This window comes from Solanum dulcamara, chromosome 9, assembly GCF_947179165.1.
Source record: "Solanum dulcamara chromosome 9, daSolDulc1.2, whole genome shotgun sequence".
Lineage (NCBI taxonomy): Eukaryota > Viridiplantae > Streptophyta > Magnoliopsida > Solanales > Solanaceae > Solanum > Solanum dulcamara.
The window spans coordinates 18,847,532-18,865,521 of NC_077245.1; the positions used below are offsets into that span (position 1 = coordinate 18,847,532).

Sequence of the window (17,990 nt, forward strand, 5' to 3'; positions counted from 1 at the left end):
GAAGTTTCAAAAGGTTACCAGAAGGCTAAAGCAGATTTGGAAGACCATCCTACTTTGCATATTTTGGACCTTATGGCTGGAGAGGAACAAAGCATGTTTTGAAAGGCATAGGATTCACATTTCTAGAGTCTAGAATACATGTTCGCATAATTTGTTTTTCTAATGTAATAGCAACTTGGTAGACAAAATGGACCAATATATAGATTTTTGGGGAATTGTAAGGAAGCAAAGAGTAATAACTCGTCTGTGTGGTCTTTGTATGAGTCCTGTTTCCTTTTGTACCAGCTTGATACCTTTTCAATATAACCTTACCTTACCAGAAAAATTCAGTGGATAAAATTTTCACAGAATCAAATATCTAAAGTAGAGACATATACACTTTAAAACAGCAAAAGCAACAATGCGTCAATGCCCACCTACAAAGCGGGATGAGGGATGTGATTATCTCTCGAATGTTAAATGCTAGATGCTAGAGACAGTGTGAAATATTAACTGTGTATCTCACACCTGTTAAATGTGTCCTGTCTTCAATTTTATATAAGGTAGATAATTTAAGAAAGAGGGATAATCTTTTTATATTTGTCCTTAAGAGGAATAATCTTATTTAATTTGTCCTTCATTATCATCAATGTATCCACATCCCTTCCTCTCATATTCCTGACATGATTTCCTATACTTCTCACATGGTTGCAGAACCTCTTCATTCTTAATAGATACTTGAGTAGATTATGCCTACCTGCAGGGAGACCTTACTTTGCCTGCCCAACCAAAAATTCTGTATTTTCATACATATTATACTTTCTTCTTTTTTGTGACTGTTGGTAACATTCTTATTTCCATTGGCCTTTCCAGCAGCAGCACGCCACCATAGCTATTCTTGGTGATCATTCCGGCAACACTGCATCTCTTTCCGATGATTATTCTTGCAGCAGCAAGCTTATTGGCTATACCACCTCTTTAGCACCATTCCATCGACACTATGCCTCATTTACCCCATTCTCACAGCACCACTTCCTTTGGACCACTACTCCGACCATTGTTATTGCACAACATTCCTACATGATAATGAGATTTCATTTACCAACTTTTACGGCAAGTTTACCAACGATAACTCAGTGATCGTTTATTTTTTCTTTGTTGCTAAAACAACTCAAGTTGATCTCGCTACCTAGAACTTAAGGGATGCAAAGTATATTAGGATCTTAAAATTAGTGATAAGTTTTAGTAGTACCTCCTACAAATTATATCCTATACAATCCCCACTATCCTCATCAAATAATCAGACGCCAAAACTTTCTTCTAATTTTCCACCGCTAATGCCCAAGGTATTGCCTCCTGTATAATAGTTCCTCTACATCACACATTATTCCAAAACTGACACCTGCCCTCTTCCCACAGTGCACCAATAAGCTTTAAGAACATGCTCCTCTCATGATCCCCTTTCATACACTCACGGAACATCTATTATCTGGTGCTCCAAGTTTCACGGTTAGTATACTTATCCATAATGTAATTTTCCTCTTGGATGAATATCCACAACAACTTCCACAAGAATGCCAATTGAAAGAAAAGTTACTCCTAGTCCCCCATCTCTTATGAGACCATCATCTCCCGCTATATCAAACTCTCCCATCCCTCCTCTCCCTGATGAAAAGCCCCTCATCATCTTGTTCTATCTATCTCAACTTTGCATGTGGCCTCTAAATTTTCTACATTAGCCAGGGCCCTTATCCAAAACGGAAACAGTAAAGAAGAAAAGTAAATTAAGAGAATTTCTGATCCGCCCTCGAGAAATTGTGTTTTGTGTACGGAGTAAAATGAAGTTTTGTGATAGCCTAATCATTATTGATAGAAAAACATTCATGAAAAAACCATAATGGAAAAATCTCACAGCTGCAAGTTCAATCTAATATAGAATGCAGCACTTCTATGTAACAAATTTAGAAAGTTACCTGAATTGTTCCCACAAGTTCTTTGGAAGAAAATTCCATACAGTATATTTTCTGTTTGAGATCCGGTTGTCACAGTAAATATTGTTTGACAAATCATCATCATCAATATAAACAAAACGCTTCATTGTTGGAAATAGTTGATGATTTCTTGATTGTTGACTAAACTGTATGCACGTTTTCATGTAATAGATGCTGACTTTGAGGTTAAAGCAGCAGTTAGTGTCCTTTGGGTCTATTCATTACCAACGAATTAGAATTGTACCTGCAATATTGACAAAAGTGATTAGGCTAACAATTACATTACGGAAACAATAACCACTTGTAAGGAAGAGATTGGACAATGATCACAAAACACTAACAACCAGAAAATCTGACTCATCCAAAGACAAACTTAATAGGAACAAGAATTGCTTCTCAAAGTTAATGGTCAGCATGAGACCGTCCTCTTAGGATTACAATGGACAGAGGTGTACTTTATTATCTTCTAACAACAGACAGGATGCAGTTTTATCCAGATTACTCAAAGGTTGACAACTGAAGGTACTAATAAGACGTTACACCTAAAATCACATAAAAGAAATTATGTCCAAAAAAGTAAGCTTTCATGGAACCAATGCTTCTTAGCTATAAATAAAACATAATGAAAGAATATATCTTATATAAGTGATATAACTTGCTTAGACACCTTTTAGTTCAAGGAAATTCTTACGTCAATGTAGAGATAGGCGTGAGATTTAGAGAACCGTCAATTTTAAAGTTTCTGTAATTTTCCTTACAATAACTACTTCTATGCCTTAGCCCCACACAAGCTAGGGTCGGCTATATGAATCAATTATTTCAAGGTATTGGAATGAAACGGGGCCGAATAGAACAGAAAGGACATAGAGGATTCTCATAGCCTACCTTAGCTTGTATGCGATTAAGATTTAGATGATTCTTTATGTTAATATCATACCACCCAAAGCACACCCTAATAGCAGATAACTAGCCAACCATGCATTCAGCTCAACTCAAGATGACATTCTTTTTATAATGGTTGTGTCCAACATCTTGTTTGCACCTCGACTACTCAACCTACCATCTCTCACCAGTACATATGCCGAGTATCTCTATCTGCCAAGACTTAGGCAGATAGGACGGAATCACCTAATTCACGATATCATTTTTATTATTGCTCTGCAAGAATCCTTGGCCAACCCAAGCTGTGCAACTCACAAATATCACAAAATTGAAATGGGACTACTCCAAGAACAATGTTATATTGTGAATCTACAGCCAATTTTTGCTCCTACGGCAACATAGTTGCCAATCAGACAAAAATTTCAGGGAAAATAACCACATAAAGAAAAGACAAATATTCAGTAAAATGGAAAAATTGCACAATATTTCTATAGAAAAACATTCGCCAATCAGACTACCTTTCAGTGATGAACCCAGTTCAATAGGAATAGGTTTCGCCAAACCCACTGGTTCTAGTATGGGGTGTGTATATACATTGTAAAGCCTACTAAAAGCTGACAAATTATTAAATTATGAACCCAGCAACGACAAGCATTTTGCTTTAGTAATGAGAGCCCTATGTGAATGATATTAAGTTATTAGACTTGAGTTGGAGTCCCACAGTCTACATTACTTTTTGTTCTTTTACATAGGGTTCCCTTTTCTTTTTTTGATCAAGGTAACGTACATAGGGTTCCCTTTTTGGAAATACACAAATGGTCCAACTTTGAACCCATAACCTCCAAATCCTAGATCAGATACTACTATGCATATGGAGCACGACAACAACATACCCAGTGAGATCCCACAAAGTGGGATCTGGGGAGGGTAGAGTGTACGTAGTCCTTACCACTACCTCTCTGAGGTAGAGAGGTTGTTTCCGAAAGACCCTCGGCTCAAGCACATCACAGCAGTAATAAAATCAAAAAAGATAGTGGGAAGAAACATGACAACAAATTACAAAGCAGAACAGCGCATATATGCAAACCGTAGCAACAACAAAAAAGTGTGGTCACCTAAACGCAATAAACCACATATGATATCAAATACCAAAAGTCAAAGACTACATTAATACAACATTCAACACGGTGCTCTAAACTACCACCGAACCAAATACATGAACAAGCTAGTAATAGGACAACTCTTAACTACCTACTAACCTTCTACCCTTATCCGCGACCTATATATCCCCTCTATCTAAGGTCATGTCCTCAGTAAGTTGAAGATGTGTCATATCGTATCTAATCACCTTCCCCCCAATTACAACAACAATGGATGGATACTGAATTGGACGCAACTGTGGCTGGGAAGTCAGCTCTCCCAGAAGTAGCAGGAAATCTTGGGTTGAAGAAGTAGAGGAGGAATTAGGGATACCTTAAAGGAAGGGCACAGTTAGGGATAATTTTGACATTGCAAAAGTGGTGAATGAAAGGTTCAAACTGGACTATGTGGTTCCGACCACACAAGGTGATCCTCATTTGTTGAAATTGAGCCAGAAGATATTACGTCGGAGATTGAATATTGGAAGAATTTATTAGTATGCTATGTGTTGGGTGCACACCCTCCATTTACTGTAATGAAGGGGTATATTAAGAGATTGTGGGGCAAACAAGGCATCAACAAAACAATTATGTTGAAGAATGGCTAGTCTTATTTGATACAGCTCTGAGTAAAAATGAGGTGTACCAGGGAGGAATGATCACTTTGATAGCAAGCCTTTTGTTGTAAGGGCTTGGACCCCTGATATAGAATTCTCGAGAGATGAACTCGATATTGTTCCCATATGGATTAAACTGCTAGGGTTTGATTTCAAGTACTGAAGTGAGAAAGGATTGAGTAAGATTGGTTGTTTGGTTGGTTAGCCACTGATGGTGGACCATAATACCAAGAAGAAGACTGGGCTCAATTTTGCCAGATTGCTGGTTGAGGTGAGGATGAATGTCAATCTGATAAGTATGGCCATTTAATGGATGTTTGTAGGAAGAAGAATGGCTCTAATACACACAACAATACAGGGGTGCCACTAGAGCAACCTGAGGAGGAGAGAATGCGTCCAAAGCCATGGAAGGTGCAGATAACTAAGGGTGTCACACAGGCGGTGTTATCAAAAGCGCAAAAAAGCTCTAAGGTCTGTTGAACTTTAAGCGCAAAGCACAAATAAAGCGTGGGTTTAATGAGAAATGGCACAAATGGAGAAAACGTACAAATATATGTGTTTAGTCCAAGACTAATAATTTTTTTTTGAAATAGATAACTTTGTATTATATCACAAAACAGTACATGGGTTGTACTTAAACCGTATATACAGATGTCTCCTTTTCCACTGTTTCCAGTCTATATTGAGTCTAAAACATCAGTTACAGATACAGTGTCATTGGAGTATAATTGATTACACCAAAAACATAACAATAAAATGCAGTTTAACTTGACCTTCTGAACATCATTCTCTATGCTCTCAAAACACCTAGCATTCCTTTCTTTCCAAATAGTCCATCATATACTAGCAAGGCTAATTCTCCATTTGTTTATATTGAGTCTAAAACATCAGTTACAGATACAGTGTCATTGGAGTATAATTGATTACACCAAAAACATAACAATAAAATGCAGTTTAACTTGACCCTCTGAACATCATTCTCTATGCTCTCAAAACACCTAGAATTCCTTTCTTTCCAAATAGTTCATCATATACTAGCAAGGATAATTCTCCATTTCTTTCTGTCATTTGCATTCACCTCTGTTGCCTCCCAGCTCTTCAAAGCATCTAAGACCTTCCTGGGTATGGTCCAAGAGATGCCTTTGAGGTTCAAAAATATCCTCCATAGTTGTTGGCTATACTTGCAATGTAGGTGTTAGAATAGGAATAGGTGTACACAATCCTACTTAGAATAGGAATAGAAATGGGAATAGTTTATAGTATCCTACTTGGAAAAGGATTGTTTTATAATGTCTATAAATAGGGTCTGTGTAATATTGTTCTTACACAATTCAATAATATTTTTCTCATATACTTCTCACATGGCATCAGAGTATTGGTGAGAAAATTCAAAGGTAGAAACAAATCACCGTGCGTCAATTCTGATGGTTGTTGGGACTGATTTGTGTCATCTTTTGTTCTGTGGGTGTTGTGCGAAAACCAACACCACCACAAGACTCAGAAGGCTCAGGTGACCAAACCCCAGCAAGAACCACCGGAAAATATCACCCCACGATCTCTCACGCGCCGATCAGAGGTGACAATTTTCCGACGAGATCTGGCTCACGCGCAGGCGAGTGAGGGCTATTTCGGTCTATTTTTTTGAGCAATTTTTTTCTAGTTGTGGTCATCCAGCCATTCTAACCAGATCCATGCAGTTTTTGACCAGATTCGATCGCCAGAATTAGGATTTGTTTCTGTAATTTAGTGTTTCTTTTTGTTTTCAAGACAAATTTCACACCATGTCTTTTGGGTGTGATGTTTTTGGTTCCAAAAATATGAGGATTGGAAGTTCAACCCCTATAATCACTTCAGAACCATTAATGGGAAGTTCAAACTATTTAGCTTGGGCTTCTTCGATTGAGTTGTGGTGCAAAGATTAAGGTGTTCAAGATCACTTAACAAATAATGCTTGTGTAGTAGATGAAAAAGGGAAGGCTAGTGAGGAAGATGCAAAAGTCAAAGCACGATGGGTGAAGGTTGATGCTCAATTATACAGTCTCCTATGGCGATCTATCGATTCCAAGTTGATGCCCTTGTTTCGCTCATCCCAGACATGTTATTCAGTTTGGGAAAAGGCTCTTGCTTTATACACTAATGACATATCTTGATTCTATGATGTGATATCTCGAATGACCAACTTAAAGAAACAAGAATCCGATATGTCTACTTACTTGGGACAGGTACAAGCAGTCATGGAGTAATTTGAAACATTAATGCCAGTTACTACGAATGTGGAAAAACAACAAGCGCACAGACAGACGTTGTTTCTAGTTCTTACACTTGTTGGACTTCCTACTGACCATGATTTAGTGCGTGATCAAATTTTAGTTAGTCCTGTAGTTCCTACAATTGATGAATTATTCTCTCGTCTACTTCGTCTTGCCGCGCCTCCCAGTCATAAAGTAGCATCATCACCCACCATTGACTCCTTCGTTCTTACATCTCAAACCATAGACAAATGAACATTCAATCTATGGAGAATCGGCGAGGATGAAGGCATTTTAGAAAACCTCGATCCAAGTGTATTCATTGCCATAAACTTGGACTCGTGACATATGTTATATTTTGCATGGTCCACCACCCAGTTATGATCCTATTGCTCTAAAGGAATATAATGAGTTCCTTCAAAATTGTGCAAGTAAGCAGACATCTCCACAAGTAGCATATGTGACTTCAGCCTAATCAATCATCCAATAATGCTCATATTGCTCATACAGAATATGATGAGTTCCTCCAGTATCCAGCAAGTAAGCAAACGTCACCACAAGTAGCTTCGGTTGCATAACTTGATGTTTCTGTTGCAGGTAATTCTTTTGCTTGTATTTCACAATCTAGTATTCTTGGATCATGGGTCATAGACTCAGGCGCTTCTAATCATATCTCTGGTAATAAATCACTTTTGTCTGGTATTGTTTATTCACAATCTCTTCCAGCTATTAGCTAATAGCTAATGGGATCCAAACAAAACCAAAAAGGGTTGGAAAAGCCAAACTCTTCTTCTGTCACTCTAGACCAGTGTTGTCAAAGGGGCGCTTTAAGAGCACTTAAGGCTTGAAGCGAGGCTTGAAGCGAGGCTCAAAACGTATTTAGCGCTTTGCCTTGCTTTATGTGCGCTTCAGTGTGGTCATCAAGGTTCTAAGGCAAACTTTTCCTTGACAAAGAGTCTCTTTTGAAGAAGTGACTCTAAACAATTGATATTTTACTTTATCATACCTTTTTTTCAATTTCTTTGGTCATATATTTGTCATTCATGCTTATAATTATTGGTCTTGGACTAAACATATATAGTTGTATCTCCTTTTTTTATTAAAGCCCACACTTTATTTGTGCTATGCGCTTAAAGACTTAATGGACCTTAGAGCTTTTTTGCGCTTTTTGCCTTTGATAACACTACTCTAGACTCTGTTCTTTATGTCCCTAGCTCTCCTTTTAATCTGGCATATGTTAGTCGTTTGACGCATGCCTTACATTGTGGCATATTCTTTTTTGATGATTTTTTTCTCATGCAGGACCGCAGTACGGAACAGACGATTGGCACAGGACATGAATCACAAGGCCTTTACTATCTTACATCTTCAAATTCCTTCACAGCATGCTCCATTACAGATCCTCCAGACCTAATTCACAAACGTTTGGGACATCCGAGTCTATCCAAGCTGCAAAAGATGGTGCCTAGTTTGTCTAGTTTAGACTGTGAGTCGTGTCAACTTGGGAAACACACTCGTGCTACATTTTCACGTATTACTGAGGGTCATTCAGAGTCTATTTTTTCATTAGTTCATTCTGATATTTGGGGTCCTAGTAGAGTTAGTTCACCCTTAGGATTTCGTTATTTTGTTAGTTTCATTGATGATTATTCAAGATGCACTTGGGTTTTCTTAATGAAAGATCGTTCTGAGTTATTTTCTATATTCAAAAGTTTCTTTGCTGAAATACAAAATCAATTTGGTGTTTATATTCGTATTTTTCATAGTGATAATGCCTTAGAATACTTATTCTCCCAATTTCAAGAATTTTATGACTCACCATGAAATTATTCACCAAACATCTTGTTCGTACACCCCTCAACAAAATGGTGTAGCAGAAAGGAAGAATAGGCATCTCATTGAGACCACTCGCACTCTTCTCGTTGAATCTCATGTTCCGTTGCGCTTATGGGGAGATGCAGTCCTTGAGTCTTGTTATTTAATTAATAGAATGCCCTCATCCTCTATTCAGAATCAGGTTCCACATTTCATACTATTTCCTCAGTCACGCCTTTACTTATCCCCCCTCGTATCTTTGGGAGCACATGCTTTGTTCATAACTTAGCCCCAGGGAAAGATAAATTAGCCCCTCGTGCCCTCAAATGTGTCTTTCTTGGTTACTCTAGAGTTCAAAAAGGATATCGTTGTTATTCACCTGAACTTCATCGATACCTTATGTCCGTCGATGTCACATTCTTTGAATCTCAACCTTACCATACATCTTTTGATCATCCTGATGTATCTGAGGTCTTACCCATACCTCAAGTCTTACCTATACTGACTTTTGAGGAATCTACATCTCCAGTTGTAGTGCCACCACTTCTGACTTATCATCGTCGTCCGCGTCCAGTTGTAGTCCCAGATGATTCATGTCATGTGCTGGACCCTGCTCCTACTGCAGAGCTGCCTCCTCTTAGCCAACCGATTGCACTTCAAAAAGATATATGATCCACTCGAAATGTTAACCCACATTATACTTTCTTGAGTTATCATCGTCTATCCTCACCACATTATGCCTTTGTATCATCTTTGTATTACCAGTTGGACATTAAGAATGCTTTTTTGCATGGTGATCTTGAGGAAGAAGTCTATATGGAGCAACCACCTCGTTTTGTTGCTCAGGGGGAGTCTAGTACCCTTGTAGGTCGATTTTGCAGGTCACTCTATGGCCTGAGGTTTGAGAAGTTCAGCACAATGATTCAGCAGTTTGGCATGACTCGTAATGGAGCTGATCACTCTATTTTTTATCGGCATTCTACACCAAATCTGTGCATTTATTTAGTTGTTTACGTTAATGATATTGTTATCACCGGCAATGATCAAGATGGAATCACTAATTTGAAGCAACATCTCTTTCAGCATTTTCAGACTAAAGATCTCGACAGACTAAAGCATTTTCTAGGTATTGAGGTTGCTCAGTCTAGATCAGATATTGTTATTTCTCAACGCAAGTATGCCTTAGATATTCTTGAGGAAACAAGAATGACAGGACGTAGACCCATTGACACTCCTATGGATCCGACTGTTAAAATCCTTCCAGGACATGAGGAGCCACTCAGTAATCCTAAAAGGTATAGACAGCTGGTTGGAAAGCTAAATTATCTCACAGTGACTAGACCTAACATCTCTTTTCCTGTGAGTGTTATAAGTCAGTTTATGACATCTCTTTTCCTGTGATTGTTATAAGTCAGTTTATTCCCAAGAGAAAATTTTAAGTATCTTGAGTCCTTACTTCAAAATAATGAAGACATCGATAGTGATGTCACACATCACATTGGGGTGGCATGGATGAAATGGAGGCTTGCTTTTGGAGTCTGTGTGATAAGAAGATACCGCCCAAACTTAAAGAAAAGTTTTATAGAGTGGTGGTTAGACCGTCCTTGTTGTATGGGATGGAGTGCTGGCCAGTCAAAAACTCTCATGTTCGGAAAATGCATGTTGCGAAAATGAAGATGTTGAAATAGATGTGTGGGCATACTAGGAGCGACAAGATTAGAAATGAGGTTATTCGGGAGAAGGTAGGAATGGCCTCTGTGGCGGAAAAGATGAGGGAAGCGAGGTTGAGATGGTTTGTACATGTGCAAAGGAGGGTGAGAAGGTGCAAGAAGCTAGTTGTAGGGGATCACCGAAGGAGTAGAGGTAGGCCGAAGAAATATTGAAGAGAGGTGATTAGATAGGATTTGACGCAACTCTATATTACCGAGGGCATGACCCTACATAGGAAGGAGTGGAGGACGCGTATTAGGATAGAAGGCTAGTAAGGGTGAAGGTTACTGGAGGTTTAGCATGTTATGTTGTGTATCGTGCTTCTATTATCACACTATTTTGTGGTTGTTATTGTTTCTTTCTTGTAGACTATATTTGCTTTGCGTATTAAATGCCATGCCTTCTTCATTGTTTCTCTATCTTTTCTACTTGAGTTTGAGGCTCTTGAGCCGAGAGTCTTTCGGAAACAGCTTCTCTACCTCCTCGAGGTAGTGGTAAGGTCTGCGTACAGTCTACCCTCCCCAGACCCCTCTTAGTGGGATTTCACTGGGTATGTTGTTGTTGTTGTAAAATGAAACATCAATTGTTTAGCGTGGTGACTTCACAGAAACACTAATTCGCAAGGAAAAGTTTGTCTTAGAGCCTTGATGACGACGCTGAAGTGCATATTTAGCAAGGCGAAACGCTTAATGTATTTTTAGCCTCGCTTCAGGGCTTAAGCGTGTCTTTGACAACATTGACACAAGCTAGTAGACATCCTTTACAAGCAGCAAAAGCTCAGGTTGATGGGGGCACAAGTCAAAGTAAGAGTCATACTCTACTAAGGAATCAACAATCAGGTAGTACCTTTGATAAAGGGCTGCGTGGTACTGCAGGATGGATCACCCCACTGAGGCATGGGTGAAGTCCAGAGGTGCAGCAGCAGAATCAAGAAAGTCACTAGACCAAACTCTTTTTAGGTGTTGAATTAGCAAGCCAACACACAGTCATCACAAAGTCCAGGATTTGTTGGAAATGCAGGGAATAAGACCATCCCATCTCCTGGGAATGGTTAATCTCATCAGGTGGAATGTTAGGGGGCTAAATTCCCCTAATAAGCAGAAGGAGGTTAAGCTCCTTTGAAATTAGGAAAGAGTAGGGTTAACTGGGTTGTTGGAAACAAAAGTTAAGCTAAATAAGATTGATCAATTAGCTAATAACTTGTTTGGGGGATGGCAATACTTGACCAATCAGGAACATCACTATAATGTTAGAATCTGGAGGATTACCTGGAAACCAGATTACTACCATATTATTCCAGTTAGTATGAATGCTCAAGCTGTTACATATGAAGTGGACCTATCTACATTTACAATTATCCTTTCTGATAACATTTGTTTATGCATTTAATACTAGGGAAGAGAGGAAGAGTCTTTGGGAATATTTGTTGTACCTGCAAGGAATAGTTGAGAAGGCCTGGTTGATACTAGGAGCCTTCAATTCTGTGTGTCATGATGATGATAGGATTGGAGGTAATCATGTGTCATGGACAGAGAAAGTTGACTTTGCACAATGTATAGATGAATATGGCAATATACATTGATTGGCAGATACACATGGAATGACAAGAGTGGGGAAGACAGGATATTCTCTAAGATTGATTGGGTGTTTATCAACCAAGAGTAGTTAGACACTATGCCCTCAAGTAAGAATATTCTTATGCCTGAGGGTATTAGTCACTACTGTCCTGCCAAAGTGACACTAGCAGAGAAGAGCCATAGAGGGTCTAAGGCATGCCAATACCTCAGTTTCTGAATGTTGTGAGAGCTGGTTGGGAAGTGCCAATCATGGGGTGCAAAATGTTTCAAGTAATAAAGAAGATGAAGCTATTGAAAAGTGCACTACAGAAGTTGAATGCTCAACACTTTAAAAACACAACTACTAAGGCTGATGAGGATAGGAAGGCCTTGAAGCAAGCTCAGTTACATTTACATGCTCACCCTTTGAACACTAAGCTCAGCAGGAAGAAAAGGAGAAACATTTGAAGTTTAGACAGTTCTCCTACTTAGCTGAAATGTACTTACAGAAGCAAAGCAAGGCCATTTGGCTCAGATTAGGAGATGACAGCACTAGATATTTTCATGTTGTCATCAAGGATAGGAGTCTTAAGAAAGAAACTACACAATTAAAGGATGAACAAGGAGTTTAGCAAACAGATCCTGATATCATTGTCAATATTTTTGTGGAGTAATATGAGAACCTACTAGGCAGGAAAGAACCACTCAGAAGGAATGCCAATAATTACCTCCTGAAGAATGGAAGTATCTTAACAATGGAACAACAAATGAGGATATTGGTTCCCTTCACCGAAAAGGATGTAAAATCAACTATATTCTCCTTTGTAAACACGAAGAGTCCACGGTCAGATGGCAATGGAGCTGGATTTTTTAAGACAGCCTGGAGCAAAGTGGGGAAGGGTATTACAAAAGTTGTATTAGAATTTTTTTCAGAATGGCAAATTGCTTATACAGCTCAACTCCATCAACATTGCTCTTATACCTAGAGTTGACACTCTCGAGATGACAAGTCAGTATAGACCAATCTCATGTTGTAATGTGGTGTATAAGTGCATCTCTAAGCTGATATGTAGCAGACTAAAAGAAGTTGTTTGTCACACTGTTGCAGACAACCAAGCTGCTTTTGTACAAGTGGGTGCATGGAGTCTACATTAAGACAAATACCAGCATATGGAATCACAGGGCCCTTTTAGATAGTAGCTGGTATTGGAGGAAGCTGAATTCAATGAAGGATTGAATGAGAGTGTGGTATGCTCAGGGTTGTTACAACCTCACTGCAAAAGGGAACAACTCTATAGCAAGAAGTTATATGGATCTATCAAGGAGGGGTTCAGGTGAGGTGAGATGTTGCTGAGCTTGTCAGGAACTCTGTATCCCCTCCCAAGTATAGATTATTATGTGACTTGTTGTGCACCAAAGACTACTTACTAAAGGAAGGCTAGCTCATATGCATATCATGTTGAAGACCTATCTTGTTGTTTGTGTGATACACAAGCTGTGGAAACCAGTCATCGGTTCAGATTAGCAAGAGAAGAAGTATTGCAGTGGTTTGGAATTGCTCTACCATCGGAGAAGATCAAGCAGGTTCGGGAGAGGATCATGAGAAGGCATTGGAAGAAGTTCACAAAGGAAGTGGTGACAGCCATTCTGGGAGCCTGATATATCATGCATGGAGGGATAGGAACTGGCGGTTATACGAAGAATTGGTGTACAAAAGGAGGGATATAGTGGAGCAGATCACACTGGAAAATGTAGACAGAATTGATTTTTTTTTTTAAGCTTTCCAAATGTGCATATAGGAGTAGGAGTTTTGGCAAAAATTTTGTACTTAGCTGTTTTTCATTGAAGCCTGATGATCATCACTAGTTGTTTATGGTAATTTCACAATGTTGCCAAAAAAAAATATATAGCAACTACTTCCAGAGCAATCTACTCGCCAACCAGAGAATGATTAATTAAAAAAAAATTGGGCAAATTAAAAATAATTGTGAACTACTTCTGGAGCAACATAGTCTCCGATCAGACCTTCAAGTACAAAGAAACAGAAATTTACCAATAAAAAGAGAAATCACAATTAGAACTACTACTAAAGCAATAGAGTCGCCAATAAACATTGATTCTAGAATAATCCAATTTGCACTGAGTTGTTGTCCAGATAAAAGGAGATGTTTACCGATTCCGAGAGGATCAAGGAGGCCATGATGAAGTTGCTGCCGACGGTGGTTGAGGGAATTGGTCTTAGCTCCGCCGTTGACACCCGCATGCAGCAAGCTTCAGGGGGTGAAATCGCCGAGTATTAGAAAAATCGACGGCGTGATATTGCCAAGGATCTTATTGAAAAGCCGGTGTAATTAAGAGTAATTACTAAAGTCAAATGCCTGTTTGACCGAGTAGAGTACTATTTAATTTAGTTTTTATTTTTATTATTTTTACTTTTGAAATTATTTTTAATTTTCTAAATATATAAAAAATTATATTGTTTATTTTTTATTTCTTTACTTCATGTGCTTTCACATAATTTCTCATATTTTATTTCTTTCTTTCTTGTTTGTTTTAAATTTATAGATATTTATAAAACTTTTTTGTTATTATTTTTGTTTTTGTAGCATCAGTGGGAACACTTCTAAAACATTAAGGGGTTGTTTGATAGCTAGTTAGGAGAAATTGTACTGTACATGTATTAAATTCTTTACAAATCATGGAGTATCATGTTTGGTAGTTGGCTAGGACTATGTATAAAATGAATACGTTGTTTGGGTTACAATTTAGAAATCGTATAACTAATACATGTATAAGTTATCAGGAAATTTATATACAATTTTATGCATGAAAAGAAGATGAAATAACTAAATCTTGCATAAATAATACACAAATTTCTTCATAACTAATTCATGTATTACCAATAGCTACATAATTCTAACCAATTATTACCCCTAAATACAAAAGGTATCTAAAGGTTAAAGGAGGATATTTTTTATTGTATATATTTGAGTTTTAAAAAAAAAAAAGGAAACAAATGTATGCATGAAATTGTTCTATTTTTTATTATTTTTTTGCTGAATGTTTTTGAGATTATAGTCTCTGATGTTTCAAATTAAGTTATATTATATATAAATTTAATTTCATTAGTTTTTCTGAATCTCATTCCGACTAACTTTTTTATTTGTAAAAGATATACAATATTCAACTAATGTAAAAAATATTTAATGCTATAATATTATTGTATGATAAAATCAATAACGTTAACTTATCAATATATATATATATATATATATATAATTAAAGGTCTTGGTATTACAAAATACTTTTGTAGATGTTCTGTCATGCCCCCAAATTGAAGGGGTAGATAAAAGTAGTATAAACACATGTTACACGTAATCTATGACACATACAAAGCTATAAAACAATAAGTGAGTGAAATAACTATAATTAACATAAGCGGCATATACATGCTACAGAGTCATATGAATACAAACTATTCCACATGACAATTGTACATTATCTAGGAAGCCTTTAAGGAATTTGAAACACTGTGCCACTAATAACTAGTCGGAATAGAGTCTGACGTACTCAACTAGCAACCTATACATATAGACAAAAGTACTAGGCATAAGCTGGCTCCAAATAAAAATGGAGCTCACCAAAATATCTAATCTTGCATTTATAAAAATGCAGTGCCCCTCCCCACGAACATAAGCGTAGGGGTGTTAGTACATAAACAACATGTACTTGTATATAAAGCAAATAAAATAGCAGGTAGACAAGTATGAATGCTCATATGAATCAGATATCAAAATGAAAAACTTACGAGCATACAAGTAATGAATGCACGGTATGAAACTGTAACCTATATTTCAACCATATTGGCTTATTATATAACGTCGTAATAGTCATTTAGTATAATATAGCACATATAAGTTGCCTAGGTAATGTCCTGTAACTATTTTTAATATAAATGATCATATGATGGCCTACTGAAGACGGTCCATGTCAAGTGAAGGCATATGTTGTCCAAATATGCATCGCTATGATTCTGTACACACAATTATCATCATGGTCTGAAATAAGGTGCGCCCTTTGTTGTCAAGATCTAAATCAACGTCAGAGGCACCCACACTAAACCCTAATGAGAGGACCAATTTCCTAAGCCAACGCACATAAATAAACAGTCTTAAAACAACATTTTTAAATAAAAAGGATCCAAGGTTTATAATAAACACCGTTTTTCAAAAACATTCATGGAATAACTCCCTAAAATTTGAAAGTCGTGTACCAACTACATAATCTAGAATACGGGATGCAACTCCAAAAAAAATAGAGTCAAAAATCTGAAAAGTAGACTAGAAAGAAAAGATGAATCCACGACAGCCTGAAAGAAGCAGCTCATCCTTGAATTCAGAGAATGTAGGATTCACAATTGAGGTCGCGTAGCAGTCGCCTGATTTATCTTGTACTCAATAAAGAAAAAGCAAGGCAGTATCAGTACACAAAACTCAGTGTACTAGTAGAATCATCGTCCAGCTCCAAAGATATGAATGTAAAACACATAACTAGACCATAGTAAATACAGGACAACACATGCATCAACCAAGCCAACAATATAACAAGATTGTCAGTCACCAATCTTGACTTAACAATTACATGAAGCTTGTCTAACATGATCACAACAAGCAAGATTCGCTCAAAGAACCAACACACATGAGAACAATCAAACAAGTACTAAGTGTGGTACCCAAGCCAACCATATAAGAATCAATATCAGGCATGATACCCGAGCCAATCGATAATAGATCCTGTATCAAGAGTGGTACCCGAGAAAACCATAGATATTCTATCTCAGACGTGGTACCCAAGCCAATCGATAATCTCTATCAAGCATAATATCTGAGCCAACCAATGAATAACATATATCACACAATCACAATCATAATAAAATCAATCACACTTATAAAAAGCCACAAGCAATTAAGACAAGTTCATTGCATGAGATTGACAACACAATATCATTTTACATTCATCTCTTATATTTCCCCTAAACATGCATTGTACAAATAATATTATCGAACCAGTTAACATGCACACATTATGTAACTTGAAAAATAAAAAAAACTATCACATACCTCGAATCAAGCATGAATGGTTTAGTGAGCCTTCCCTTTTTGTGATGTCTTGACTTGATCTTGGCCTAAAATAAAAAATACAAGTACTAAATCAATCATAAATGGCCTAAATATTCTTGGATTATATCTTAATGCCAAACCCCATGCCCATTCCATGATCTTTCCATTCAATCCAGGGTTTTTCCACCAAGAATTCACCTAGAACTACCAATAATTCAACAGGTGCCTGATCAGGTCAATTCTGAACAAAACTCTTTATGAATTGCTAAAATAATCAAAAACCTAAGTTAAGTTATGTAAGAGCTTTTGGATGTAAGTGTTTTGTTTTGAACAATAAAAAGGATAATCTTAGAAATTTGATTCTAAGAATGATGAAAAAGGAGTGTTCGTGGGATACTCATCAACTAGTAAGGCGTATAAGATTTATAACAAAAGAACATTGTGAACTGAAGGAAGTGTTCATGTCATCTTTGGTGAGTCAAGAGATGTGGAGAATCTAAAGGACTAGGATGATGATGAGTTAGAAGAACTTCTTCGAATTCAAAGAAATAGCCTAAATGAAAAGAATGGTGTAGATGAACCTACTATTTAAGTTGATGATCAGGAGAGAAATGAAAATTTTGATGGACCTGATACTTTGCAAAGTTCTACTGAAACTGAGGATCTTCATCCACCAGATTTTGGTGATCATGAAGCTGAAGGGCATGGTACCAGTTCATCCCAATAGCCTGCAAGAAGATCAAGCTGAAAGCACAAATCATCTATCCTCTAGACAACTTTATCTCTCCTCTGAATTCAGGAATGCATATCAGATCTAAATCTAGAAATTTGATAGCCTTCTCAGGTTTCATAGCCACTATTGAGCCTAACAATGTGAATGAGTCTCTCAAAGATACAGATTGGGTGAACTCAATACAAAAGGAGTTGCATCA

The 17,990-nt window shown here is 37.4% G+C and overlaps 1 protein-coding gene across 3 annotated transcripts in view; it reads right to left on the minus strand.

The window, feature by feature from the left end:
- The window catches only part of LOC129902084 (phospholipid-transporting ATPase 2), a 56,735-nt gene extending 42,478 nt beyond the window's left edge, over positions 1 to 14,257 (minus strand). For all 3 annotated transcript variants that reach the window (XR_008770045.1, XM_055977117.1, XM_055977118.1), the window contains exons 1-2: positions 14,112 to 14,257; positions 1,953 to 2,214 (exon numbers count right to left, since the gene is read on the minus strand). Coding sequence is in view for 2 of the 3 variants with exons in the window: in XM_055977117.1 (XP_055833092.1) it covers positions 1,953 to 2,134 (182 nt within the window). In the remaining variant the exon portion in view is untranslated. The remainder of the gene's footprint in view (positions 1 to 1,952; positions 2,215 to 14,111) is intronic.
- Between the last annotated feature and the right edge of the window lie 3,733 nt (positions 14,258 to 17,990).